This window comes from Lissotriton helveticus, chromosome 1_2, assembly GCF_964261635.1.
Source record: "Lissotriton helveticus chromosome 1_2, aLisHel1.1, whole genome shotgun sequence".
In the NCBI taxonomy this organism is placed as follows: domain Eukaryota; kingdom Metazoa; phylum Chordata; class Amphibia; order Caudata; family Salamandridae; genus Lissotriton; species Lissotriton helveticus.
The window spans coordinates 175,563,608-175,588,389 of record NC_136058.1 but is presented as its reverse complement, the minus strand read 5'-3'; the positions used below and the strand labels follow the sequence as shown (position 1 = coordinate 175,588,389).

At 47.6% G+C, this 24,782-nt stretch overlaps 1 protein-coding gene across 3 annotated transcripts in view; it reads right to left on the bottom strand.

Moving 5' to 3' along the window:
* Positions 1-6,030: 6,030 nt before the first annotated feature.
* CC2D1B (coiled-coil and C2 domain containing 1B) overlaps positions 6,031-24,782 on the bottom strand; it is a 710,809-nt gene continuing 692,057 nt past the window's right edge. For 2 of the 3 annotated variants that reach the window (XM_078670630.1, XM_078670646.1), the window contains one exon: positions 6,031-7,009. In XM_078670630.1, coding sequence (XP_078526756.1) covers positions 6,983-7,009 — 27 coding nt within the window. In that variant the 3' untranslated portion in view covers positions 6,031-6,982. Of the gene's footprint in view, positions 7,010-7,135; positions 7,184-24,782 lie in introns of all 3 variants that reach the window. The other variant, XM_078670637.1, reaches the window with a different exon arrangement.

Genomic DNA, 24,782 nt, shown 5'->3' with positions numbered 1-24,782 from the left:
CGTGCATGTCGCACATGTGCAGTTGGTCGGTTGTCCCCTTCCGACTCACTGCCAGAGATCTCTACAGGTATCCTGCGCTTGGTAGAAATGTTGTGGAGGATAGCACACACGGCCACGATGCGGCAGCAGACCTCAGGCTCGTATTTGATGGCCCCACCAGTCTTGTGGAGTATGCGGAATCTGCTCTTCAAAAGTCCAAATGTCCTCTCAATGCAATTTCTTGTGCGTATGTGTGCAGCATTGTAACGCCGTTGATGTGGTATTGCAGGGTTGAGGTATGGGGTGAGGAGGTACTTAAGGAGAGCGTAGCCGCTGTCACCTGAATGAAAGGAGCAGAGGGTGAGTGCCTGTTCTGCGCAGCTACATGATCACAGTGTACTATTTTGGGGCATGTATACTTACCTAGTAGGTGTCCTTCCCCAAAGTCTACCCTGGCCAGTCGTGTGTGGATGCCACTGTGCCGGAATATGAAGGAGTCATGTGTGCTACCCGGGTACTGTGCCACTATGTCCGTGATGAATGTCTTAGCATTGAACACCATCTTGATATTGAGGGAGTGGTAGGACTTGCGGTTGCGGTACATGTATTCCGTTTGTGCTGGTGGGCAGATGTGGATGTGGGTACAGTCAATGCATCCTATTACATGTGGAAATTGTGCAACATTGTAAAATTGAAGCTTGGTCTCATTCAAGTCCTGTTGGCTGGTGGGGAATGAGATGTAGTGGTGTAGCAATTTTTCTTTAGCGATTTCGCTTTTTTTGAGATTTCACTATCATGAATTCCTTTTATTCAAATTGCGATCGCAATTGCTAATTCGCAGCTATTGCGATCGCAATTTGGCTTCATGAATCTAGCTGATATATACTTAAAAAAATCCATTGTATTTTAAAGTGCTAATGCATATTACAGTACTTGCAATGGTTGTCACAATATGTTGACTTATATATGAAAGTGCTGTTGTGGCAGGCTAGATAAAGTGCAAGTGCCTCGTTGATCTTATGTCCATTATGAATAGTATGCTGTTTGTTTTTACAACTGCTCAGACTTCAATTTTGCGCAAATAACTAGTGTAATTATAAACAACACCTAATTAATAAATACTTCATTATAACCAATTAAAAAAACGCGAAAAAGTGTGTGTGCAAAGTATTTAAAATATTTGAAAGTCAGCGGCTGCTTACATCTCGATGGTTTCAATATACCTATCAGAGTAATTTATAAGCTTAAATGTATTCGTTTTTTGAAAGTTGGATATTAGATGACTCCTAAATACAAATGCCAGCATATGCTATAATTCCATTACTCAGTAAACCTGTCCCCAGGTAGGTATTGAGTTCCTCTGTTACGTTAAGACCCCCAGGGGCCTTAGAGTCGAGCTCGATTATATAGCGGGTTTCCAATTGCCTAAACCTTTTCTCCCTGTCACCTCCTCTTTTGCTAGGTAGGATGGCATCCACTAGATAGTATAGTATTTCAGATCTTTGGGATTCGCATTATGCGCTCCACCAATGTGTCGTGCTACAAGGTACGCTGTATCTTTGTTCTTGATCGCCCTGATGGGCTGGAGTATCCTCCTGTGCCCCTGTAGTATTGTGCTACCTACATATCGTAGGGCACAGGGACACTCCAGCACATAGACCACACGATCAGATTTGCAGGTTAAGGCTTTGTTGATTTTCCTTTCCTGTTCACTGAATGGGGTATTGTAGGTGGTCTTCTTAATGCCATGTTAGCAAGCTTTGCATGTTTTGCATGGGAAGAGCCTTTTCTTTGGGATAACCATGTGCCCCCTGATGCAGCAAAGGAGTCATTACGTACTAGAACATCTTTCATGGAAGATGCCCTACTGTATGTGATGGCGGGATTTTTGGGGAGTAAGTGATCAACCACTGGATCCTCTGGAATAAGTGGCCAGTTTCTTTTAATTATGTTTGTAATGGCCTTTTCCTGTCTGTTGTACTCTAGAATGAATTTAAAGGTAGAGGCATCATCAGTGTCCATTTCGGTAATTTTGGAGGGTTTGTTAACAAGACTCTCTCTGGACAGTGCATTACTTTTACTAATCGCGCTGTCAACGCAGCTGCGTGAGTTGCCTCTAGCTAGAAACCTATCCTTGCTAGCATGTTGGGCTAGTTTAAGTTCATCATCCCGACTGCAGATCCGTTTGATGCGCTGCATCTCCCGGTAAGGTATGCTGTGTATCAAATGCTGGGGATGGTTACTGCCTTCATGTAAAACTACGTTGCCTGCAGTGGACTGCCTATAAAACTTGGTTTCCATTTGGCGATTACTGATATATACCTGTACATTCAACAAATGTACAGTGGAGGAACTGATGGAGGCTGTAAAATGTAAGTTAAGACTATTTACATTCAGTTCATTTACTAATTGTTCTGCTTCATTGATGGAGCCCTGCCAAATAATGAAAAGATCATCTATAAATCTTAGCCATTTCTTGACCTTGTTGTTAAAAGTAACCGCATGTTCATTTTGTAGAACCAGCTCCTCCCACCAGCCCATATGTAGGCAGGCATAGCTGGGGGAGAAGCTGGCTCCCATCGCTACACCACGTTGTTGTAAATTCAACAAATTCTGAAATAAAAAAGATTTTATTATTGAGACAAAAATCCACCATATTGGTAAGCATTTTGTTGTGTTGTCCGCAGTTGGATGGTCTTTTGGCCAGGTAATGGTTCAATGCCTTTACTCCATCATGGTGGTAAATAGACGTGTAGAGTGAAGTAATGACCATTGCAATGAGTAGATAATAATTTTGCCATTCCACATCTTGGACAGGAAATGGCCAGTGTCTTTTATATAGGAAGGTTGGTGTTGAACAAATTGTTGTAGGTAATAATCAACAACTGTGAAGTCCTCTCCAACAGGCTGTTTCAGGCGGAAATTATAGGCCTGCCCGGTGGCTGTGCAGGGTTCTTATGCATTTTTGGTATGAAATAGAACACTGGGGTCACTGGCTTGTCATTGTGTAAAAACATGTACTCTTGAATGGGTAGTAGGATGTGTGCATTCTTTGCAATTTCTTGAAAGTGATTTGTGGAAAAGTCAAGACTGAGAGATTCCTTGAAAGAGGATACTCTCAATCGGTAATCAAAAAAACAATATCTGAAGTCCATGACAGAACAAGAGCATCTTTGCTGTTGAAGAAAGATGATAGCAAAGAAATGTCTGAACAGAAAAGCAGGTTTATCATAACGTACTTATAACACACACATACCCTGGAGTCTCAATCCAACAAAGACTGAATTATGCCAAAACTACCCAAAATATACAAAATTTGTATGGATTCCTATCACTCACCAGTCCCGGTGACATGCTTCATCATCTGGGTCTCCTTTAACAGGGCTAACACTCCACCCTAGTGATGGAGGAGCCCAAGGATGTTTTCAAAGTATACAACAAAACAGATGTGAGCAAGATATTGATGCATCAAGTGTATGGGAAGAAAGAATATGCAATGCAAAGAAAGTGTAATGTGAATATTAAAATTGTTGCGTAATATGACTCGAACTTTTATTCTTAGACTATTACGAACAAATGTTAAAAACAGTGCAATGGGACGGTTTCAATAAATAGCCGCCCTCCAGTATATTGGTCAACATGTTTCAGCACTTATGAGGGCAAAACTGTACCCAGTACTTTCGTCAGGACCTCTATAGAATTAATTGCTACTGCAACAGTGAACAAAGTAATGTGAATTATAAGAAAAGGTTACACTGTGAATCAATTCTCTCACAGTTGCCAATCTTCTCACCCTTTGGATAAATCTACAGGAGAGTAAAAAAGTACATATGGTAGTTTTGGATTACAGAATTGTATGTCTAACAGGAAGCCATGTGGCTAAAAATAGCCCTCAGGCCAGCCTAGTCAATAGGCGAAATGAACTCCATCAAATCTTACCTCAAAGGTATGGAGAAACACCAAACCATGATTCGAAGGGTGTGCCGTTTCTTCACAACATTAAAAACACAGGTATGGTACTCCACACGACACTTGAGAACTCTCACCATAGGGCAGACTTTCTTTCAGAGCTGCCGGATGGTGGCTTTTGAAACTCATGTGTGTGTTATAAATACTTAGTACTGGGGCTGTATGCCTTGTAGAGTCTATAAATTTTGGCCTCTGACCCTTCCTACAGTTTAGTGTTTTCGTTATCACAACGTACCACAGACAGGCCCAAGAGTTAAGAAAAAGTTTGAAGAAATACTGGCCAGTTTTACAGACTGACAAAGATCTAGCACAAAGCATGGAATCTTTTCCACAGATCACTTTCAAGAAAACTAAATCGCTAAAGGATACACTGTGTAGAGCCTTGGAGCCACCATCAGCAAAAGTTTCAGGAATAAAAGGGTTTTTATGTGTCGTAATTGCAAATTATCCCCAGACTGTAAGCCATATTAGATTACTAAACATACATCTTGTAATACTGATTACGCAGTTTATGCCCTGTTTTGCCCTTGTCGGAAAGAGTACATTGGCAGTACAATCCACAAGGCTAAGAAAAGGGTGTTAGAACATCTTTGCATGATCAAAAATGGAGATAAGCAATACCCAGTTGCGTGACATTTCCAGACCCATCACAGCCAGAATAGCAATCTACTAAGCTTTTGTGTATTGGATACAATAAGAGTCAGTGAACGAGGTGGCAACAGAGTACAAGACCTGCGATGCTTACAATCTAGACTAATAAACCAGTACAGAAGGCTATTGCCATTTGGCCATAATTGCGACGAGGAACTTGCAGTACACCTAGGTTAAGTAGACCATAGCAATATGATTAATGAAATCGGCTATTCAGTATTAATATAGTATCATTAATTCTAGCAATACTGTAGTGTGAAAAGAATATTAGAACAACAATTTATTGTTAAAATGCCGCTGTCTGATTACAGTTTTTTTTAAATATTTTCACTATGTAGTTTAGGTTAGGATGTGTATTAATGTCACTATTTTGTTAAATTGTAGCAAGAGAGTTATTATATCGGCACACCACTGGAATGCCCACTGGGGCGGAATAGTTGTGGTGGTATTAACTAGCTTTTTCGGGCTTGATATGAAAGATGGTTGAGCGATAGATGCTGCAAGTACCATTGTCATTACATGTATAAATGTAGCAGCCGTTCTGCCACTGGGCGAATCAAATTAATCGAATGTAAAAATGTAGCGGCTAGTTGGCTACTGGGTCAATTTAGCTCGTACTCTATCGTTGTAGCACCCACTAGGGGCAGAGTTGTATTGGTGGCTTTATTTATGTACTTTACTCGAGCTCGCTGTTAGTGACATTTTGGGAACTGACTTGAATTAACATAAGGCATTTGTTGCACAAAAGTAGATATCGTATGGTCACTAAGTAAAATCCATCCCTTTTTTTTCTGCTATCTGAAATGGAGTGAAACATTTCAGTATTCAAATTTATGAACTGCAATCATGCTTCTTCTTATGAATTGTCATTATATTTGTAATAATGTGCAATTTAACGTATTACGAGTCAGACTGAGTTAACTCTGAACATGGAAGTCTGTTTTCACTGTTCACTGTGGTGAAGTCACATGTCTAGTTAACGTAACGTTGCAACTGACACAGTACTCGTGAACAAAGGAATTTTTTCCCGAAACGTATATAGGTGGTCTAACCTGTGATAAGGCGATCTATATATATAAATCCCAAAAATCCAGCTCCCAGAGAGACTCCATGGAAAAAGGCACGGACTCGAGGTGATAAAGGATTCAGCATCTGTTTAATCAATCAGGCGGCCCTTAATCCCAAGAACAAGAAGAAAAAAAAAGTTATATATATATATATATATATAATTTGTGAGATAGTGTGCATCCAAATGAAAATAATTTTCGAATCTGATTAGAGTTCAACATTATTTACCTTACAGCAAACAGCTCGGTAAATATAAATATATATATATATATATTTATATTACCAATGGCAGACATTCTATGATATTAAAGAATAGTACACGGAGGTATTCTGAGGAAAAGCATAAAGGAAAACAGAAAACAGTTTTGTATCCCATAAAATTTTATATATAAACACAGTACAGATACAACTGTATCTACACACATGATCTTAACAACTCTGGTCCAGCGTTCGCAATAAATAACAGATTCTGTTTTAATCAGTAACAGTCGTTTTACTTTCATAGTGTCATGAAGTACACAAAATGTTATAACCTGCCCCCACCCCATAAAAAATAATAAAACTATGATAATTATGCTTTTACAACTTTTGAATTTACAATGAAGCGGTAAGTCAAAGTGAAATACAGTCAGTCGTATATGAAGGCACATAAAACAGGCAAAGCTGGCGCTAGATGTAAACTAATAAAATCTTAACTGCTGACTTCTGAACGGGAAATCAGCCTGTGATGTAGAAAGAGGACAAGGTTCTTGTACAGCAGAGGTTCGCATACGTTCTGGAACAAGAGGGCAGATTCTGTTGTTGCAGCACTATGAGAACGTCATTTTAGTGCTATGTATTAAAAAGTAATCAATGTTGGCAGTTATCGTAAGGGCAGCATGAGGTCAACAGCACAGGTTTCAATACCTCTATTTTAGAAACTTCCCTGTATGCAGAATGTTCTCATTGAGTCCCTGTCATCATTATGTATCGAAGTGCAATATCCAGACACACAACTCTTTGCACAACCACCGCTACTCGCGGAGGTACACTGCATTGGCTTGACAGCAGACAATGTATTGAGAGGGCATTCAGTCAGTCAAGTCTGTAGAGCCAAATGCTTTTACATCATGTACCATTAGCACATTCTCCTTGTCTTCTATGACAGAAGAAAACAGCACCTTCTCAGCCACTCTGACAGCCTCCATATAAAACACGTGGTTGTGATGCACCATAATGGTTGTCAAGCTAAGGGGCTGTGCTACATTCAGTAGTGCAAATGGCTTCATCTTTGGCGCTTGCATTTGTAGCTAAGTTTGAATCACCACATCTGCTGTCATGCAGCCTTTTTCACAATCCACATCTGTAGAAGAGAAATAAAATCACAGTCACGTTGGATATATTATCATTAAGTGTTCATTGTCTAACCACTACAAAAATAGACCTAACACAGTTTATGATAATCACTATTGTTATATGAAAGACTTACCCGATTATGCATTAGAAGATTAGAGTGCTTTACTCATGAATTTCCAACCTGAAAAACATATTTAAACATCAAAAAAATGTTCCTACTGTTACTTTAGGTCGCAGGCTATAAATTGAATATCAAGAATCTTGGACATCACCAAAATCATCCTACACTGATAAATGTATAGTAACAATGTCTTCTAATTTAGAGAATCTTTAAGAACACCAACATACGGATATTCAAATAAAAAAAAAACTAATGTTTGGCAGTTTTGAAGTAGTGAAAATGCAAGGGGTAAAGAGTTTCCCATACATCCACCTCCAAAGAATTTTTGACAAGACCATGAGAATGCTGTAACTTTGTGAGTTCTCACACTTATTAAGAGAAGATACCAGTCTCAAGCAGAGGTGGTGTAATATAAGGAAACTTGTGAAATCACTACATAAGAATTAGACTCAATGTACTGAGAGTATACTATCACATAGATGTACAATGGGGAAAGTGTATAGCACTGGCCTAACAGTACTGCAAAAGAGTATGTCATTCACGGCTGGTTGGGAAACTTTAAAAACACATTCAGAGTCTTTTATCTCGGCTATCTAGCAAATGTTGCCCATATTTCAATAGAAGCAATGCAGGGATTAAAGTAGAGAAGGTTGAGACAGATCAATCTGGGAGGTGGTTGGTGGCTTCACTATCAATAGGGAGCTCTCCATTGGTGTGTGCAGTTTATTATGGGCCTAATCAAGATGCCCCAGGGGCTCTCCTGAAATTAAAAGCTAGCCTTTCTGATATGGCAGCACCCATCATTTTAGGGGGAGATTTTAACTTGATCCTGGATGAATTTTTAGATTGTACTTCAATGGTTAAATACACCCCTCCCCGCAAATCACACTCGGAGCTGAGGAATATCATCAAAGAGTTTAATTTGATAGATATCTGGAGAGCAAAAAACGGATGTAAAAAGGATTTTTCCTTTTACAGCGGAAGTATAGACACCACTCCAGAATTGATTTTTTCCTACTAGATCGGTCCTTTTCTTCAGCAGTAGACTCCATTTTATACATTCCAGCCCTACTCTCTGATCATTCTGTGGTGGAGTTGGTTGTTAACTTTAAGCAAAAAGAATGTCAGAGAAGGTGGACCCTGGATAGATCCCGATTACTGAAGGAGGAGGTCAAGTTGGACTTGGTGCATCATGCAGAGGAATACTTTAGGCATAATTGTGGCACCGCAAATGATGAGGTGGTTTGGGAGGCTTTTAAGGCCGTTTTAAGAGGATTAAGCACAATGATGTTTAGGAGAAATAAATCCAGGAGGAGGCTGGAGGAAGAGCGCCTCTCTAAGATTAAGCAAAACGAGCAAGAGCTTCAGAGGGCATCGGCATGCTACCAGAATATAGTACCACGTCTGCAATGTGAGCTGGATGGGGTGCGGGCAGAATTTCAAGCAAGCCTGGATAAGATTCTAAAAGAAAGGTGTGATGCCAGCAAACTCCAAAACTTCTCCTATGCTGAAAGATGTGGCTCCCTTCTTGCCTGGAAAACCAGGACAGATAGGGTAAGAAATCAAATCAAAAGCCTATCTCAGAGTAGCACAGGAGCCATCATATATGACGACAACCAAATTAGGGAGGAGGCAAGAATATTTATGCAAGATCTAGACACCTATTTTTCACCTCAGAGAGCTAAAGACTAGGTGAATCAGCTAGGGCTGCCCCAGATGTATGTGTCGGATAGGGCCTTTCTATGTTGTAGCATAACAGAGGGTGAAGTTAAAACCCAGATGAAGAAAATGGCCAGGGCTTCCAATAGAGTTGTATTTGGCAGTACTTGACAAGGTAGTTCCTGTTTTAACAAATCTCTTTAATAGATTATATGTATTGGGTGAGGCTGTTCCAAAGTCATGGTCTGAAGCCACAGTTACTCTGATCCTCAAGCCCAACAAAGACCCGCTAAAAATTGAGTCTTATAGACCAATTTCTCTGTTAAATTCGGACTATAAAATTTTTGCGGGAGTTTTGGCAGCGAGAACAGCAAGAATTATTAAAACAATAGTACATCAGGACCAGAGGGGTTTCATTCCCGATAGGCAGTTGAATGAATTAACTTTTCAAGCTATCGCGGCAATAGATGTGGCAACAGATAAAAAGATCCCACTGACTTTAGTAGCCATTGATGCCGCTAAGGCTTTTGACCAGGTGAACTGGTCATATTTATGGGAAGCTCTGTCCGGGTTTGGATTTCCTTGTAACTTTGTTTCGGCAGTTAGGTCTCTTTATTCTGACCCTCAGGCTAGAATCTTAGTTAACAGAGTTGTAACAGACTGGGTTACAATCTCCCGTGGCACCAGGCAAGGGTGCTCCTTGTCACCTCTATTGTTCAATCTTTATATTGAACCTATTGTCTGTCAGCGTAGGTCCGACTCTCTGATTAAACCCTTTAAAATTGCAGATCTGGAGTTAAAATTTGCTCTATATGCCGATGATTTGCTTATGTTTACATCTAATCCCGCTGAAGCTATCCCCAGATTAGTGAATCAGGCTGAACGGTTTGGGGAAATCTCGGGTTATAATATAAAAAAAGATAAGACAGATTATGGAATGGAACCAAGACGTGGGGACACAAGGGGCTAAGCCTCGAACGAGGTATCTGGGGATCCATCTGGCCCAGAAAATTGGAGATATATCTAAAATCAATTTGACTAGAGTTTCTAAAGATGTGTGTGGTTTGCTTCAGCGGTGGTCAAGCCTCCCTTTAAATATCTTTGGGGGGGCGTGGCCAAGATGGCGGGGTGAGCGGTCGCACTCTTTGCGAGCTCCCTGGACCCTAGACACCTGAGCCCTGTTTTGATGCCGATCTCCCCCCGAGCAGCCTAAAAACGGATAGCAGAAGCGGCGGTGCTCCTGGTGACCCATTGTGAGCCCACATCCACCCCGGGAAGTGCATCTGCGGAGCTCCACGGCGTGGGCCGGTGGCGACGCCAGGAGCGGGAGAGGCCGCGATCCCGGGCTTGCCGTGGCGCTGGGCGGCACTGGGACCGGATCCGCGACAGAGTGTGAACAACGGACTAGCCGGCTACGCATCGGAAGCCTCTGGGGAGCCGCTGAAGGGGGCCCAAGGACTGCCGGCCGATCGGAGGAGCTCGGCGGCATCACCGGTGCCTCCTTGCCGGCAGAGGGCCTCCTTGCCGGCAGAGGGCCTCTACGCAAAGCTGGGGACGCGGCCTAGAGGCGTGGCGGCCCGGATCCTCACGGCGGCTCAGGGGATAGCGGCACCTGCCGTGAGCGACGGAGAGGTGTCGGGCTGGTGGCGACATTGAGGCCGGAGAGACACAGGCCCCCTGAGGCGACAAGACCCTAGGACCATCGAGAAGGACAAGGCCCCGGACAGGCCCTGCCTCGGGCTTCGACCCCGCTGGGGCACGGCCGAGTGGACGGCCGGTACTTACGCCGCTGGCCGGCGACGCCCACGGGGCCCCGCGCGGTTAGCCTGGCCGCGAGGAGGGGACAGAGGTGAGGCTTGCAGGGCGCTCCGGCGACCGAGCACGGCGGAACGGACTTCTGCTCTAGGACAGCGCACGGAACAGTGGCGTCGCCGGGGCTGACCCAGGACTCGAGGTGACAGCCACGGACACTGGGGTGAACTAGCTGGGGTGCAGCGCCGAGCTGGATTGACTCCGGCAGCTGGCAGACGCGGCAGCGCCACGTGGCAGTTATTTCCAAGGCCCGGGAGAGACGCTCCCGGAGAGAGTGGCGGCCGGGTGGAGCGGCCTGTGACCTGGTCGGCGGGAGGCCCGGTGAATAGGGGCTGGAGCAGGGATTACACCTCCACAGGCACCTCACGCGGTGGAGCGGACCACTTAAAGACAGTTACAGACTCGGAGTGTACCGGAGACTAAGGTGCTCAGAACGGACACCTTTATTGGACACGCCCGGTGCCTTCAGGACTTTGAAAGCTGGCCGATTTCCTAAAGGGGACGGGCCTGAGCCATACTTGACCAGGTGGACCTCCACGTGGCAAGACGGAGGACAAACACGGCAGCTGCACTGCCTCGGCACACGGCAACTGCTTGAGTGCTCTTAGGGCCTGAGACGGAGCGGCGCGGCCCACTACACCCACCAGGGGAAGCCTGATTGACCGTCGGAGGAGGGTGTGGCGGTCTCACCGGGATACCAGCGACCCCGGCATATTGCGGACTATCTCCGCGGGACGGGGCCCGGGCAGGTCCCACCCCCGGTAACTCCTGCATCTAGAATGGCCGGCGTTAGGGGGAATAAGAAAGGAGACCGGACATTGCCAGAGATGCTGAACAGGGGACCGTCGAAACAAGATAAAGGCCAACACTCGCCGGGCCCCTCGCGGCACTCGCCGGAAACGGGAGGAGGTGAGCCACCAGTCACAAGGTCCTTCCTAGAATCCCTTTTCAGTTTCTTGCGGGACGATTTTCAGACACTTAAACAGGAGGTAGCCGGAGAGGTCCGAGAGGTTCGGAGAGAGGTCGAAAGCCTAGGTGAGAGAGTTGCCAGCATGGAAGAATCCGGACACTCGAGGGATAAAGAAGTCGGGCACTTGCAGCAGGAGGTGCTGCGATTGAGAGAGCAACAGCTGGACCTCTAGGCACATGCGGATGACCTTGAGAACCGGTCCCGCCGGAACAACATCCGGGTCCGGGGAGTGCCATCCAAAGAGGAGGGAGAGGACACTGCTGGATACCTGCAGAGCATGTTCAGGGAGATACTGGGTGAACCAGAGGACTTTCCTATCAGGATCGACCGGGCGCATAGAGTGCGCATGGCGCATCGGACCTCCGCACCCCTGCCGGATATCCTGGCCTTCCTCCCAGACTTCCCGCTTAAGGAGCGAATCCTGCGTGAAGCGAGAAAACACCAATCACTGCAATTCCGTGGGCACTCAGTGGCACTTTTCCAAGACCTATCGACGATCACGCTTCAGAAACGAAAATCATTTAAAATAGCGACTGACTTTCTAAGATCCCACGGCACACAGTATTCTTGGGGACATCCTTTCCGTCTTATCTTTCAGTGGAATGGAGTCCTACACCAGCTCCGATCGCTCCAGGACACTTGCGAGATACTGGGAATCCCCGCGACGGACGAAGAATCGCACACACCACGTCGAAGGCGCATCACCAGAGTTGGCTGGCAAAGGATCTCTGAACGCCGGGGCCCTCCGCCTCCTCTGCTTGATTCGCCTACCATTGGGGCCGGAATGGATGGGGCGCTCCAGGAGACGGCCGAACACACTGCCTCGAGTGAAGTTGCAATGTCAGCCTAAGTCGTCTCCGGGGGGAGATCAACACAGCCCTTTTGCACCGCAGGTTTGGGGGTTCTGGGGGGAGGGGGTAGCGAGCGGGAGTGTAGTGGCTGGACGTCCACATCAGTGACTCACCACAGACTTGTCCCTTGTGGACCGGCCTGGGACTATGTTGTTCTGGTACTTATTGAGGTTAGGAGGGGTGGGCAAGGGGGGGTGAGTGGGTTGTTCTAAGGGGAGGGGGGGACAGGGAGTTTGTTTGAGGGTAGGGAAGTTGGGGAATGGAGGGAAGGGGGGGTCCATCCAGTGCACTATGCAGGTCTTAGCCGTGTTAGCGGCATATGTACATCTTGCCCTGCTCCGGCGGGAATCTTCTGCTCTACCTCTCAACACTTCACATGCCTACTACATCTCTTAAGATAGTGACCCTAAATGTCCGGGGCCTCAATAACCCAGTTAAAAGGAGAGCGGTATTGTCTTTGTTGGTGAACACACAAGCAGATATCTGTCTCCTACAAGAGACCCACCTACTACCCAATGACTCACATAGGCTACGCACCCATAAGTTTTTCCTCCAGCAATACCAAGACCGCGGGGTGGAAATCCTGGTTGCACAACATTTTAAGGGGGAGGTCCTTCACAAACATGCTGAACACAAAGGCAGACTGCTTGCTTACAGATTTAAGTGTGGGGGACTTCCGTTCACGGTCAGATCCCTGTATAGCCCTAATGACCAACAAGAGCACTTCTTACGGTCAGCGTTGGTGGACATCACTGCATCACCAGACAGGCACATCATCATTGGAGGCGACTTTAATATGGTCTTTGATTCCGCCCTTGACAGGTCGGCACAACGTACCCCACAGACTGGGGAATTTTCAGCCGGGTGTAAAGCACAGATGTCGGAAGTGGACCTTCACGATCTCTGGCATTGCCTGCACCCTACCGATAGAGAGTACTCCTACTACTCCCATGCACACAAGACATATGCGAGATTGGACCACCTCCTGGTCACGACCCAGGTGAGGGCATTGGCTTCGGCGGCCGAGATGGGGGTAATCTCCATATCGGACCACGCCCCGGTACTCGCTACGCTATGCCTACCTCCGGTGACTTACCCCCCCAGGGTTTGGCGCCTTAGGGACACATTATTGCATAGGAAAGAGGTGGTTAACCGCATAACAGAGGCTACTCAGGAGTATCTGACCCACAATGATAATCCCGAAACTTGGCTGGCGACACGGTGGTCTGCCCTGAAAGCGGTACTGAGGGGGGAGTTCATAGCCATCGCATCGGCTGAAAATAGGGAATGGCAGAGTAAACGGGAGGCACTCACTCAACGGGTCCGCGAACTCGAGCAAATACACCGCCGGACGGGAGCTCCCCGGGTGTGGAAACAGCTCAAAGGGGCGAGGAAACTCCTGACGGCTCTAGACATGGATCGCGCGGAATACGCTGCACTTCGTTTGCGACATGCCTATTACACAGGGGGGACCGTTGTGGCCGCCTTTTGCCAAACAGGCTGCGGGTGCAAAGTCTCTGACCCCACCGGGTCGATGGTCACGGAGGACGCCCAAATAGCCGAAACCTTCCGAAGGTTTTACGCTACTCTCTATGCAGGGGAACCCCCGGATGAACCTGCAATGATGGCATACCTGGACTCAGTCACCCTCCCGTCCCTAGCCCCATCGCAGGCTGAACATTTAGACAGGGATATCCGAATAGAGGAGGTGATCTCTGCTATCGCCAAATTTAAGCACGGCAAGGCTCCAGGTCCGGACGGATATACGTCCCTGTTTTATAAAACATTCTGTGCATTGCTAGCCCCGTTTCTCACACGCCTATTTAATTCGTTCGCGGCCCCGGGGGCCATCCCGCCAGACCTCCTGCGGGCCTCTCTTACGGTCATACCCAAGCCCAGGAAAGACCGGACGCTATGCGGCTCCTACAGGCCGATATCCCTCTTGAATGTAGACCTTAAACTGTACACTGGGATCCTCCCGGCCCGACTAGCTCCCCACCTACCGGGACTTATAGATCTGGATCAGGCGGGATTCGTTCCTGGGAGGCAAACAGTGGATAATACCAAACAGATCGTCCACCTCATTGAGAAGGCCTCTCGGATTCCAGGGGGGAAGAATGATGTTGGCGGTGGACGCCGAAAAGGCGTTCGACCGAGTGCACTGGCCCTATTTAGAGCAGGTCCTACTTAAGGCGGGCATTGGAGAGAAATTTCGCTCCTTAGTCCTTAATTGCTACAAACGGCAGTGGTGCGGGTGAATGGTTACAGTTCACGGAGCTTTGACATCGAGAGTGGCACTAGACAGGGGTGTCCACTCTCGCCCCTTCTCTTTGCTCTTTATATGGAGCCCTTTGCCCAACGGATATGCACTATCCCGGCGGCGACGGGGATACGGTTTGGAGGTTTTACCCACACCATAAGCCTCTATGCCGACGACATTATATTGTCGCTGGACACACCCCGGACTGCCCTCCCAGCCTGCATTGAGGAATTAGACTCCTTTGCTGCCGTCGCGGGTTTTAAGATAAACATGGGGAAATCGGTGGCACTGGACGTATCCCTTGCACCGGCCACTAGGGCGAGTCTACAGAGCAGGTTTCCCATGCTTTGGTCGTCGGACCTCGTGCCTTACCTGGGGATCCAGTTGGCCCCTACCCTGCCAGCTATGGTAACAGCCAACTACGCTGCCCTAGGCAGAAAGTTCCGGGAAGAACTCGGGCGATGGAATCGCGGCACCATCTCTTGGTTGGACAGAATAGCTGCGGTTAAAATGACGGTCTTACCCCAGATACTATACCTCTTCCGCGCTCTGCCGCTCCAATCGCCCGTTGGGTGGATTCAACAGACACAGGCAGATCTTGCGCGTTTCATCTGGCAAGGCAGGAAGCCCAGAATGAGGAGAACACTCAATGCTAGCCCCTGAGGCTTTTCATGCAACACAGTTGCGCTATCTGGTAGAATGGAGCAGGTGGGAATCAGATAAGCACTGGCTCTTCCAAGACCAGGCGGTGGCGGGCCGGCCTTTACAGGAAGTGCCGTTTCTTCGCCGAGCTCACCGGCCCACAAATCTTTATGCCTCATTTGTCACCAGAGTACCTCTGCGGGTATGGGATGCGACAAACACCACTCACAATCTCACCTCGTTTCCCTCCACACTCACACCAATAGTAGATAACCCGGACTTCACTCCGGGCACTGAAAGAGGGGCCTTTACCCATTGGAGAATGGCCGGATGCAGGGCCCTGTGTCATGTATACGACTCAGAGGGTGTCATTCCCTTCCCGCGCCTCCGGCAGGAGTACGCCTTCCAAGAAACCGAGAGGCTTCGCTTTATGCAGGTACACCACTGGGCTTTACACCCACAGGTGCGAGACGCAGCGGATAGACAGCTCCTCCCTTATGAGAGGTGGCTTATGACTCGCTCGTCGGATGCGAAATTGATCACGGACCTTTACAAACTCTTACAGCCGCCCTCCTCACACCTATATAACCCGGGGAGGGAGCGATGGGAGAGGGAACTGGACAGAACACTGAGACACAAAGAGTGGGAGCAGATTTCATACAGAGCACGGCACTCCGCATACCATATGGGACTCACTGACACCCTGACTAAAGTCTCCACCTATTGGTATTACACTCCAGAACGTATACACGAGATGGACCGGAATAGAGATAGTGCTTGCTGGAGGGGTTGCGGACAGGTGGGCACACTAACACATATCTTATGGGACTGTCCACTCCTAGACTCTTATTGGAAGGAGGTGATTGATGAGTTTGACTCCCATTTCGACACTGAGCTGCCGAGCTTCCCAGCATATATACTGTTAGGTCTCCCGAACGGGTTGACGTATCCCCTTAAGTCCCGCAGGGGCAGACAGATAGCGATTGCACTGGGGTCGGCCGTACAGAACATCTTACTACACTGGCGCACTACCACTCCTCCTTCTATCACGGGCTGGCTTCATAGACTATGGCATGTGTTGGGGATGGAGAAACTATCGCTTACAGTGGCTGGGGACATAGAGCAATTTGATGACCTCTGGCAGCCATACCGGTCTCTGCTGCTCACCGAACTTAGGGAGATCACATGCCCCAGATACCTGCGCCTTTTGAGGCTTACGACACCTGAACAACCAACTTCTTGAATTACTGTTGAGCTAGCCTTTTCTCGCCTGAAGGAGATCAAGGTGGAGGACGAAGGGCGGGCCTGCGCACTGGACCGAGGGGGGGAAAGGGGGCGGGGGGGAGGGGGTTGAGGAGGGGGGAGTTTTTGGGAGGGGTGTTTGGGGAGAGTGACAGTTCATTTCTTGTGACACTATATATCCTTAGGGGTTGTTGTAGAGGGGATTACAATCGAGATGCCTTTTGGACAATTAATGCTGTGTATGCAACCCTGGACGCAACGACCTGATATCATCAATGCTATGTATGTTCTGTCTCTTCCTGTTGTGTTGATAATAATAAAAACATTTAAACCTAAATATCTTTGGGAGGGTCAATTTGATAAAAATGATCATACTGCCAAAAATAACCTTTTTATTTAATTCAATTCAGTTATCCTTTATGACACCAAATATTGCGAAATTGCAGGGAACAATTGGCTCTTTTATTTGGAACACCAAGTCCTCTAGAATCTCCTGGAAAAAGCATAGGAGAAGCTTAAACACAGGTGGTTTAGCTGTACCAGAGCTACTTGTATACTGCCACTAATTTCATTTTAAAAACTTTGGAATATTGGCCAATAAGACGGATACATCTGCACGGGGTTTATTGTAACCACCTGGCTGCGGACTATCTTCAAATGTTTGTGGATTGTCCGGGGATCTCCAATTATTGGATTGAGGTACAAGATTTTTTGGAGGATGTGCTCCACCAACAAGTGGAGGTTACCCCATGGACAATCTTTCTCGGCCTTACGGCAGATTACCAACTGAATGATCCAGCCTCTAAATTTATTTTTTAAGTCATAGTCCTGGCAAGGCGAGAGATATGTAGGGCCTGGAAAGCTATAAACGCCCCAACTTTTGAGGAGTGTCTGAAACATGTAATCTTTACAAGTGAATCAGATATGGCCTGTGACAGTACGAGCTATAATAAGATCTGGGCGGCCCTAGTGGGCTGGCGAAATAGGTAACGGTGGTCCCATGATTTTACCTGGGCTCTGATGGTTCTTTGTCTCCTAAGTAACACTGGATCTTGTTGGCGGTGTGAACCGGAGCGGACTAAGAAAACAGTGCCGGCTTGAGGGATCTCCATCTTCCTCTCTTCACAGGCCTCAATGCCAGGGCTGAAACAGGTTGGCCGGTTGAGAGGGGATGTTTGTTTCCCATCAAGAATGCCCATCACGGTGTATGAGGACAAAAAAAAAACCTCTACTTTTGAGTGCAACCGATGTCTACATGGGCGTGTCCTTCCGCAATGGATAGTATGGCAGCAGCCATGGTACACCACTCTGTCAGTGACAAATAACTGCAAGCTACCTGAAAAAGGCCTTTTGCTAGTATACGGGCAGCACTCCGGCAGACAGATTTCAATTTTACTAATATACGCACTGTTTCTGCCCCAGTAAATCAAATAAGTATAACCGTGTCCGCAGAGACAGTAACTTTAGTTATAAAGGACTCTGATTTAATCCATGTTCATCAAGCCATAAAAATTGATATTAAGTCAGAAAATACATTTCTTATTAGTTGATAGACTGCACATCTGGTAGACTTCTAAAATGAGGCAGACAAACTGAGTCTTAGAACCTTATTTCCTCACATATACAGGCTCCTCAAAGTTCAAAATATCTTCGTTCAATTTATTCTCTTGAACTCTTTCAAATAAAAGAAAGGATGAGATGAAAAGCAAAACAACTTTGGAATGCCACTACATAAATCCGAACATCCACTACCCTTGGATTGAGGATAATGTTCTGTTATGTATTATTCCTACAGTGCATATACACCAATGTTTTTTGACGCTGCAGTAGAACATTACATATATAAAAGAGAGGCACAAAAGAAGGTATGGTGAGGAATGGAGAGTAAGGAAATTTGAAGTCTGTTCCATTTCTAAGTTGTGGGTAGTGAGAATACTTTGTCCCAAACTTCAATGTGCAGGTTTATGGAATATTTAACAAACACTGGACAGTAGTTTGACTGGATTACTGGGGGAGGTAAAGATGGAATTTAGCAGTCTCAATGTGTGGGGCTTTACCATGAACGACAGAAGGAACAATTTTGGACTTAGAATAAGACACATTTCTTGATGGCAGCCACTTGAACTATATAGGAGTCGGTGTGATATGATCCCATCGATGGCTGAGAAGAGCCGCTATATCTTCTTATAAACATTTGATGAGTTTATCAGGAAGAGCCAAGTAACAGGAGCTGTGGTAGTCAAGGCAAGATTGCAATAAGGCCAGTATGAGACATGTGTGGTAGAGTCGATATACAACTCAATATTCAGTAGTTTTAACTATGAGAAACAGGAGCTGACTACTTTCAAACTTTGGAGGTCAAGCTAGAGATCGGAATCTAAGTAGATGCCCAGATTACATACCACTCTGGGAGAGAATGGAGGTGATCCCATTACTTCTGCCTATCTAAAATAGTCCCATTTGTTGGTCTCATTTTTTGAGAAGAAGCTCGTTTTTTACAGGATTGAGCATCAGGAACTTTTGCAGCTATACTGTGGCAGACTGTGGTCACAGCATGGAACACAGAGCTTTGAGAAAGATCTAGGCATTGTTGGACGACTGCAAGGTGGAAAGGCCTAAATGTAAACTGTGTGTCATCCGCATACATGTAGAAGTATGTGACTTCGACACTTTCAAGAGAGTTGTGCCAATGGGGTCATACTGATGTTAAACTGAAGTTGCTAAAGGGTTGAACCTTGTGGGTTATCCTCCCTGATGGGTTTAGGGTGGGGTCTGTAAGGTGAAAGAAAAATGGTTTGTTTCCAGGAAGTGAGAAAAGATTGAATCTTGGTGTTCCCCTTACCCCCGTCCTGAATTCTTGTGAAGATGGTGGCGTGCTCAAAGGTATCAAACTAAGGCCACTGGCAAATCTATTAAGACAAGCAGTCTGACACCTCTGCCACTGACCATCAGCCCTAGGTAATCCAGAAGAGTGATTATACCTGGTTATGAACAATGATTTGGTCTAAAGCCTGCTTGGAAATAATGTTATTAACCTCCACAAAAGGTTGTAGCTTGTTAAAGACGAGAGTTCCCTGGTTAGAACTTCTTAGGTTTTTCCACACCACATCTTATGGGGTGTGGGAGAACCTGACCTGATTTTTCCAGCTGGGAAAATAGCTTGAGGCTTTGGCTTCAAAATTAAAGCACAAAAAAAAGTCTTACTTTTGCTCTGCTTAACTTGTACTCAAGGCCTAATGGGGCAAAACTCTATATGACTCTAGGATGGATGAAAAATAGAACACTTAAAAAGAGGTTGTCTAATAAATTATCTTTCCAACATAACAAAAAGAATCATAGTTGTATTGTTGATTTAAGTGACATGTTCTGATCAGAATGAAGAATGACTTGTGGGTCCTTTAAGGACTTTTACATAATAATGTCAAACAAACCTAAGATGTTAAATAACCGTTTTAAATGCCACCTCTCAATGCTTGTCACACGAATTAGATTCTGATGAGATATTTATCAAATCTTAAAACAAGGCATAAGGTTTTTCCAATTATAGTCCCAGAGACCATCAAGCGTGTTGTGAATCATTATGGAATGTCTCACAAGCCTTCGAATTCCAAATCAATTCAATTGGTTCTTTTATACCACTGTGATTACTGACAAACCATGTGATAGCCAAATCAGAGCAATAACGGAAGTGCAAAATGCAAATATAAAATAAGAGTTAGTTGCCAAAATAACTGGCTGGTCCAGGTGAACACCCTTTATTTGCACTTGCTGTTCCTTGTGTCAACCTGGCAATATGATTCTCCATTCCTGTCCCTTACCAGGTCCAGAGGGAGGAGCAGTACTACTATTTAAACACGCACTGGCTTGTAACCTTATCCCCAGAATGGATGCCCTGTAGTCTGAACTGAAAGATTGCCAGGTTCAGATATTGCCTAACATGGATCATTCATTTGTGTGGGTATGCTGCTTCCCAAATGCTGGAGCTGACATGTGAAACACCTTACTGAGGCTTAACCTTCTTGTAATACAGTAATGGTACGGTACTGGGAGACATTACCTTTCCCACTGATGACTTGGTAACACTGGAAGCCCTTGCTTTGTGTAAATTAGTGTACGGGTGGCCCACACATGAGAAGGACCGCACTCTTGAATGGGTGCTACAGCACAAGTTACTTACCTTCGGTAACGATATATCTGTAAGAAACATTAGTTAGTGTTAGATTCCTTACCTTAGAATATCCCCTGGCGTCAGGCTGGATCCAGAAAGTTTTCGTCAGCAGTACCCCTGCGTGTCGGTAGGCGTCGTCCTGTGGCTACGCGTCAGTCGTCGGCGTCTTGATCGCCGGAATGACGTCGCTGGAGTACTTAGACGCCGCCCTCGCGCGCTGACGTCAGTTCTGTACATAGCTTTCCGCAGTAGGTACACAGAGCCATGCAAGAAACCGAAACTGGTGCCATTAAACTAGGGCGCTGACAGGGAAAGTCCTTAACCCTAGATATCGGTTCGCAGAACGGGGAGGAGGGGTGGGGCAGTAAGGAATCTAACATTAAGCAATGTTTCTTACAGATATATCGTTACCAAAGGTAAGTAACTTGTGCATCTGAAAGAAACACGTTAGTGTTAGATTCCTTACCTTATAATAGATACCCCAGCAATACCAACCCCGGTGGTGGGTCTGCGCTACCAACCCTGGTGGTGGGTCTGCGAACCAAAATCACACCAGAAAGTCCTGGAGAACTGAACGGCCGGACTTGACCAGGCAGTAATGCTTGGTAAATGTGTGCAGCGAGGCCCACGTAGCCGCCTGACAAATGTCCTGCAGAGGGACTCCCCGTCCCAAAGCAGTAGAAGCCACAGTGGTCCGAGTGGAATGAGCACGCTGCCCCACGGGAGGTTCCTTTTTAGCTAGGGAATAACAGATCTTGATTCACAAAACGACCCACAGAGAGATGGTCTGCTTGTGCATCGCCCGTCCCTTCTTAGAGCCCACATAAATGTAAATGTAAATGTACATGTATTTATATAGCGCAAATCACCGACACGGTATCTAAGCGCTTGCTTAGGGAACCCGTCCTGGTATTCCCCTGTGAGATACCCCAGCAGGGTATCCACAAGGTGAAAGCCAGGCATCCCGCCGCGAGGGGCCGTAGTGGAGATTAAGCAAGCTATTGCCCAGAGTCGCAGAGTGTGACCCCATGAGTCGAGTAGGCACCAGAGCGAGAATTATCGAGTCCGTGGAATTTTAGAGCCCGAGACCCGCCGAGGCGGGGAATCGAACCCTGTTCCACAGCCGATCTCAGCTCCCGGGTCTGCCGCCTCTAACCACTGAGCCACACTTCTAACTTCTAACTAACAAAGAGTTGGCCGTCCACCCGGAACTGTTGTCTTGTGTGCGTTTCAGGTAAAAAGAGAGCACAAGTTTTTGGTCCAGCCTCTCTTCCTCTTTTGAAGAATGTGGAAGTGGAAAGAAGGTGGGCAAGGTAATGGCCGGGCCAATGTGAAAGGCAGTAACCAATTTGGGTAGAAAAGAAGGACGCATCCTTAGAACAACTTTGTCCGGATGGACAGAAAGGAAAGGAGGCTTAGTGGAAAGAGCCTGGAGCTCACTCACTCTCCTGGCAGAGGTGATGGCAACCAGGGGCTCAGGTGTGACTTCGACACTTTGATGGAGAACCACAGCGAATGCAGGAGGTCAGCCGTAGTCTGGAGGTGGGGCGACGACTGTTTGGGTCTAGCCCGCCTTCAACAACCAGTTGTCGAGATAGGGGAAGACTGGAACCCCTGATCTGCGCAGATGAGCTGCGAAAACCACCATCACTTTCATGAACACTCGAGGGGCACTGTTGAGGCCGAAGGGGAGCACGGTAAACTGAAAGTGCTTGTGGCCTACCGTGAACAGCAGGTAACGCCGATGGGCGGCAGGACGGGAATATGGAAATAAGTGTCCTGCAAGTCCAATACCACCATCCAGTCTCCAGGGTCTAGGGCCGCCAGAACCTGAGCTAACGTCAGCATCTTGAACTTCTCCTTCCGGAGGAAGACGTTGACGCTCCTGAGGTCCAAGATAGGGCGCAGGCCCCATTTGCCCTTCTTGGGAACCAGAAAGTAGTGGGAGTAACAACCACGCCCTACTTCTGGGCCAGGAACGCTTTTGATGGCCCACTTGGCCAAGAGGGCCATAACTTCCTCCTGCAAAAGTTGCAAGTACCCCCGACATGCGGTGGTACTCCGGTGGCATGGCTGGAGGGGTCGTCTTGAAGGGGAGGGAATAGCCCCTTCGGACGATTTGCAACACCCACCTGTCTGAAGTGATGGTACGCCAGTGGAGCAGGTGATGGCGAACTCTGCCTCCCACTGGCGTGGAATGGGCCTGAAAGCTCGGACTAGGAAGGCTTTGAGGCAGATGCTGCGGGAGGGGATGTGGACTGACCGGCTCTCTGACCCCCTGCTCCACCACGGCAGAATTCACGCCCGAGACCGCGTTGAGGCTGGTTCTGCGGCCTGTGGCTGGACGAACGTGCGGGGGTGCCCCTTCTGTGGTCACGAAAGAGGCGAAAGGCAGAAGTTTGCTGGCGCTTGGCCGACAGGCCCAAGGACTTGGCCGTAGCCCTGGAGTCCTTAAAGTGCTCCAGTGCGCTATCTGCCTTGTCGCCAAAGAAGCGACGGCCATCAAAAGGCATGTCCATGAGAGTGCTCTGGACATCCCCTGAAAAGTTGGTGGACCTCAGCCAGGCGTGACGACAAATTGCCACCGTCGTTGCAATCGCTCTGCCCAGCGAGTCCGTGGTGTCAAGTCCACATCGAATGGAGTACCGTGTTGCATCCCGCCCCTCAGCAAGAGCCTGGGCGAGCCGTGTCTTGGCCTCCCTCGGACACTGGGGCAGCACGTCCGCCACCGTATCCCACAGAGAGTGGGTGTAACGGCCCAAAAGGCATGCGGTATTAATTGACCGCAACCCTAGACTGACAGAGGAAAACAGTTTCTTGCCAAACTGTTCCAGCCTTTTGGATTCCCGGTCCGGGGGTGCAGTAGGGAATGCGGTTTGGGACGTGGAGGCCTGGATAACCAGACTCTCAGGGGTGGGGTGGGTGGACAGAAAGCTGGGGTCGCCAGGAGCTGGGAGGTGGCGCCGGGCCACGTTCTGATCCACAGGAGGGACTGTGGTGGGCTTGGACCAAGGGCCCATCAGAAAGTCAGTGAGGGCCTCATTAAACTGCAGCAGAGGCTCAGAAGAGCTTACTGGCGGTTGAAGCACCTCGGTGAGGAGGTTAGTCCTCAAGGCCGCTGCAGGGAGCTCAAGGCCCAAGGCCTTGGCCGCCTTGCTCAGCACCACAGCATAAATTGCTCCCTCCTCCGTAGCCACGGAAGGAGGAGAGAGAAAACCAGTGTTAGGCGAGGTGTCTAGACCACTGGCCTCCCCTAGCTCATCTGCCCAGTCCTGACTTAACTGGCACTAATGTGCCAGAGGGTCCTCAGACCCCTCCCAGTCCTCCCCTTCATCCGTGTCTTGATAAACAGGCAAAAATGATGGAGCTAGGGCATAGGTGAAAAGCTCACCAGTCGGGAAGAGAGTCCTCATGGCACGAGGAAGTCTCTAATCTGCTTTGGAGTCGCATCGAGTCCAGTAACTGGAGGGTGTGGGGCTGGATGCGACTGCGCTGTTCCCGCCGGAGCCACATGGGTGGCTCCACCCGAACCCTCCACCGAGCCGCGCGACCGGCGATGGAAAGCCGAAGAACGACAATGCTTCTTCGACTTCTTTTTACCATGCCTCGACATACCAGAGTGCGAGGACTTGAATCCAGACGATCGGTGATGACTGCGGGTCCGCGACCGGTCCCTCGACTTCCTCCTCGACCGGGACCTCAAGCGGCGCGGAGCCAACTGCCAGAGCTCGAGGAGCTTACGGGAACGCTCCCACCTAGCCTTCGACGTCAAGGTCCGGCAGTCGGGGCACGACTTGTCATGGTCGGCCCCTAAACAGTAGAGACACCGGCAGTGGGGGTCGGTAACCAACATCAGTAGGTGACAGGCATCACACGGCTTGAAACCGGGCATCCCTACTGGCACCAGGAGTTGAGTCGACTTGAAAAAGATAGAGAAAAATGTCCAAAAAGTTAGTCAAAAAATGACTAGGGGTACGCTTTTCCCAGGTCTGCGCTTGCTGGCGCGGAAAAAAGAAGAACTGACGTCAGCGCGCAAGGGCGGCTTCTAAGTACTC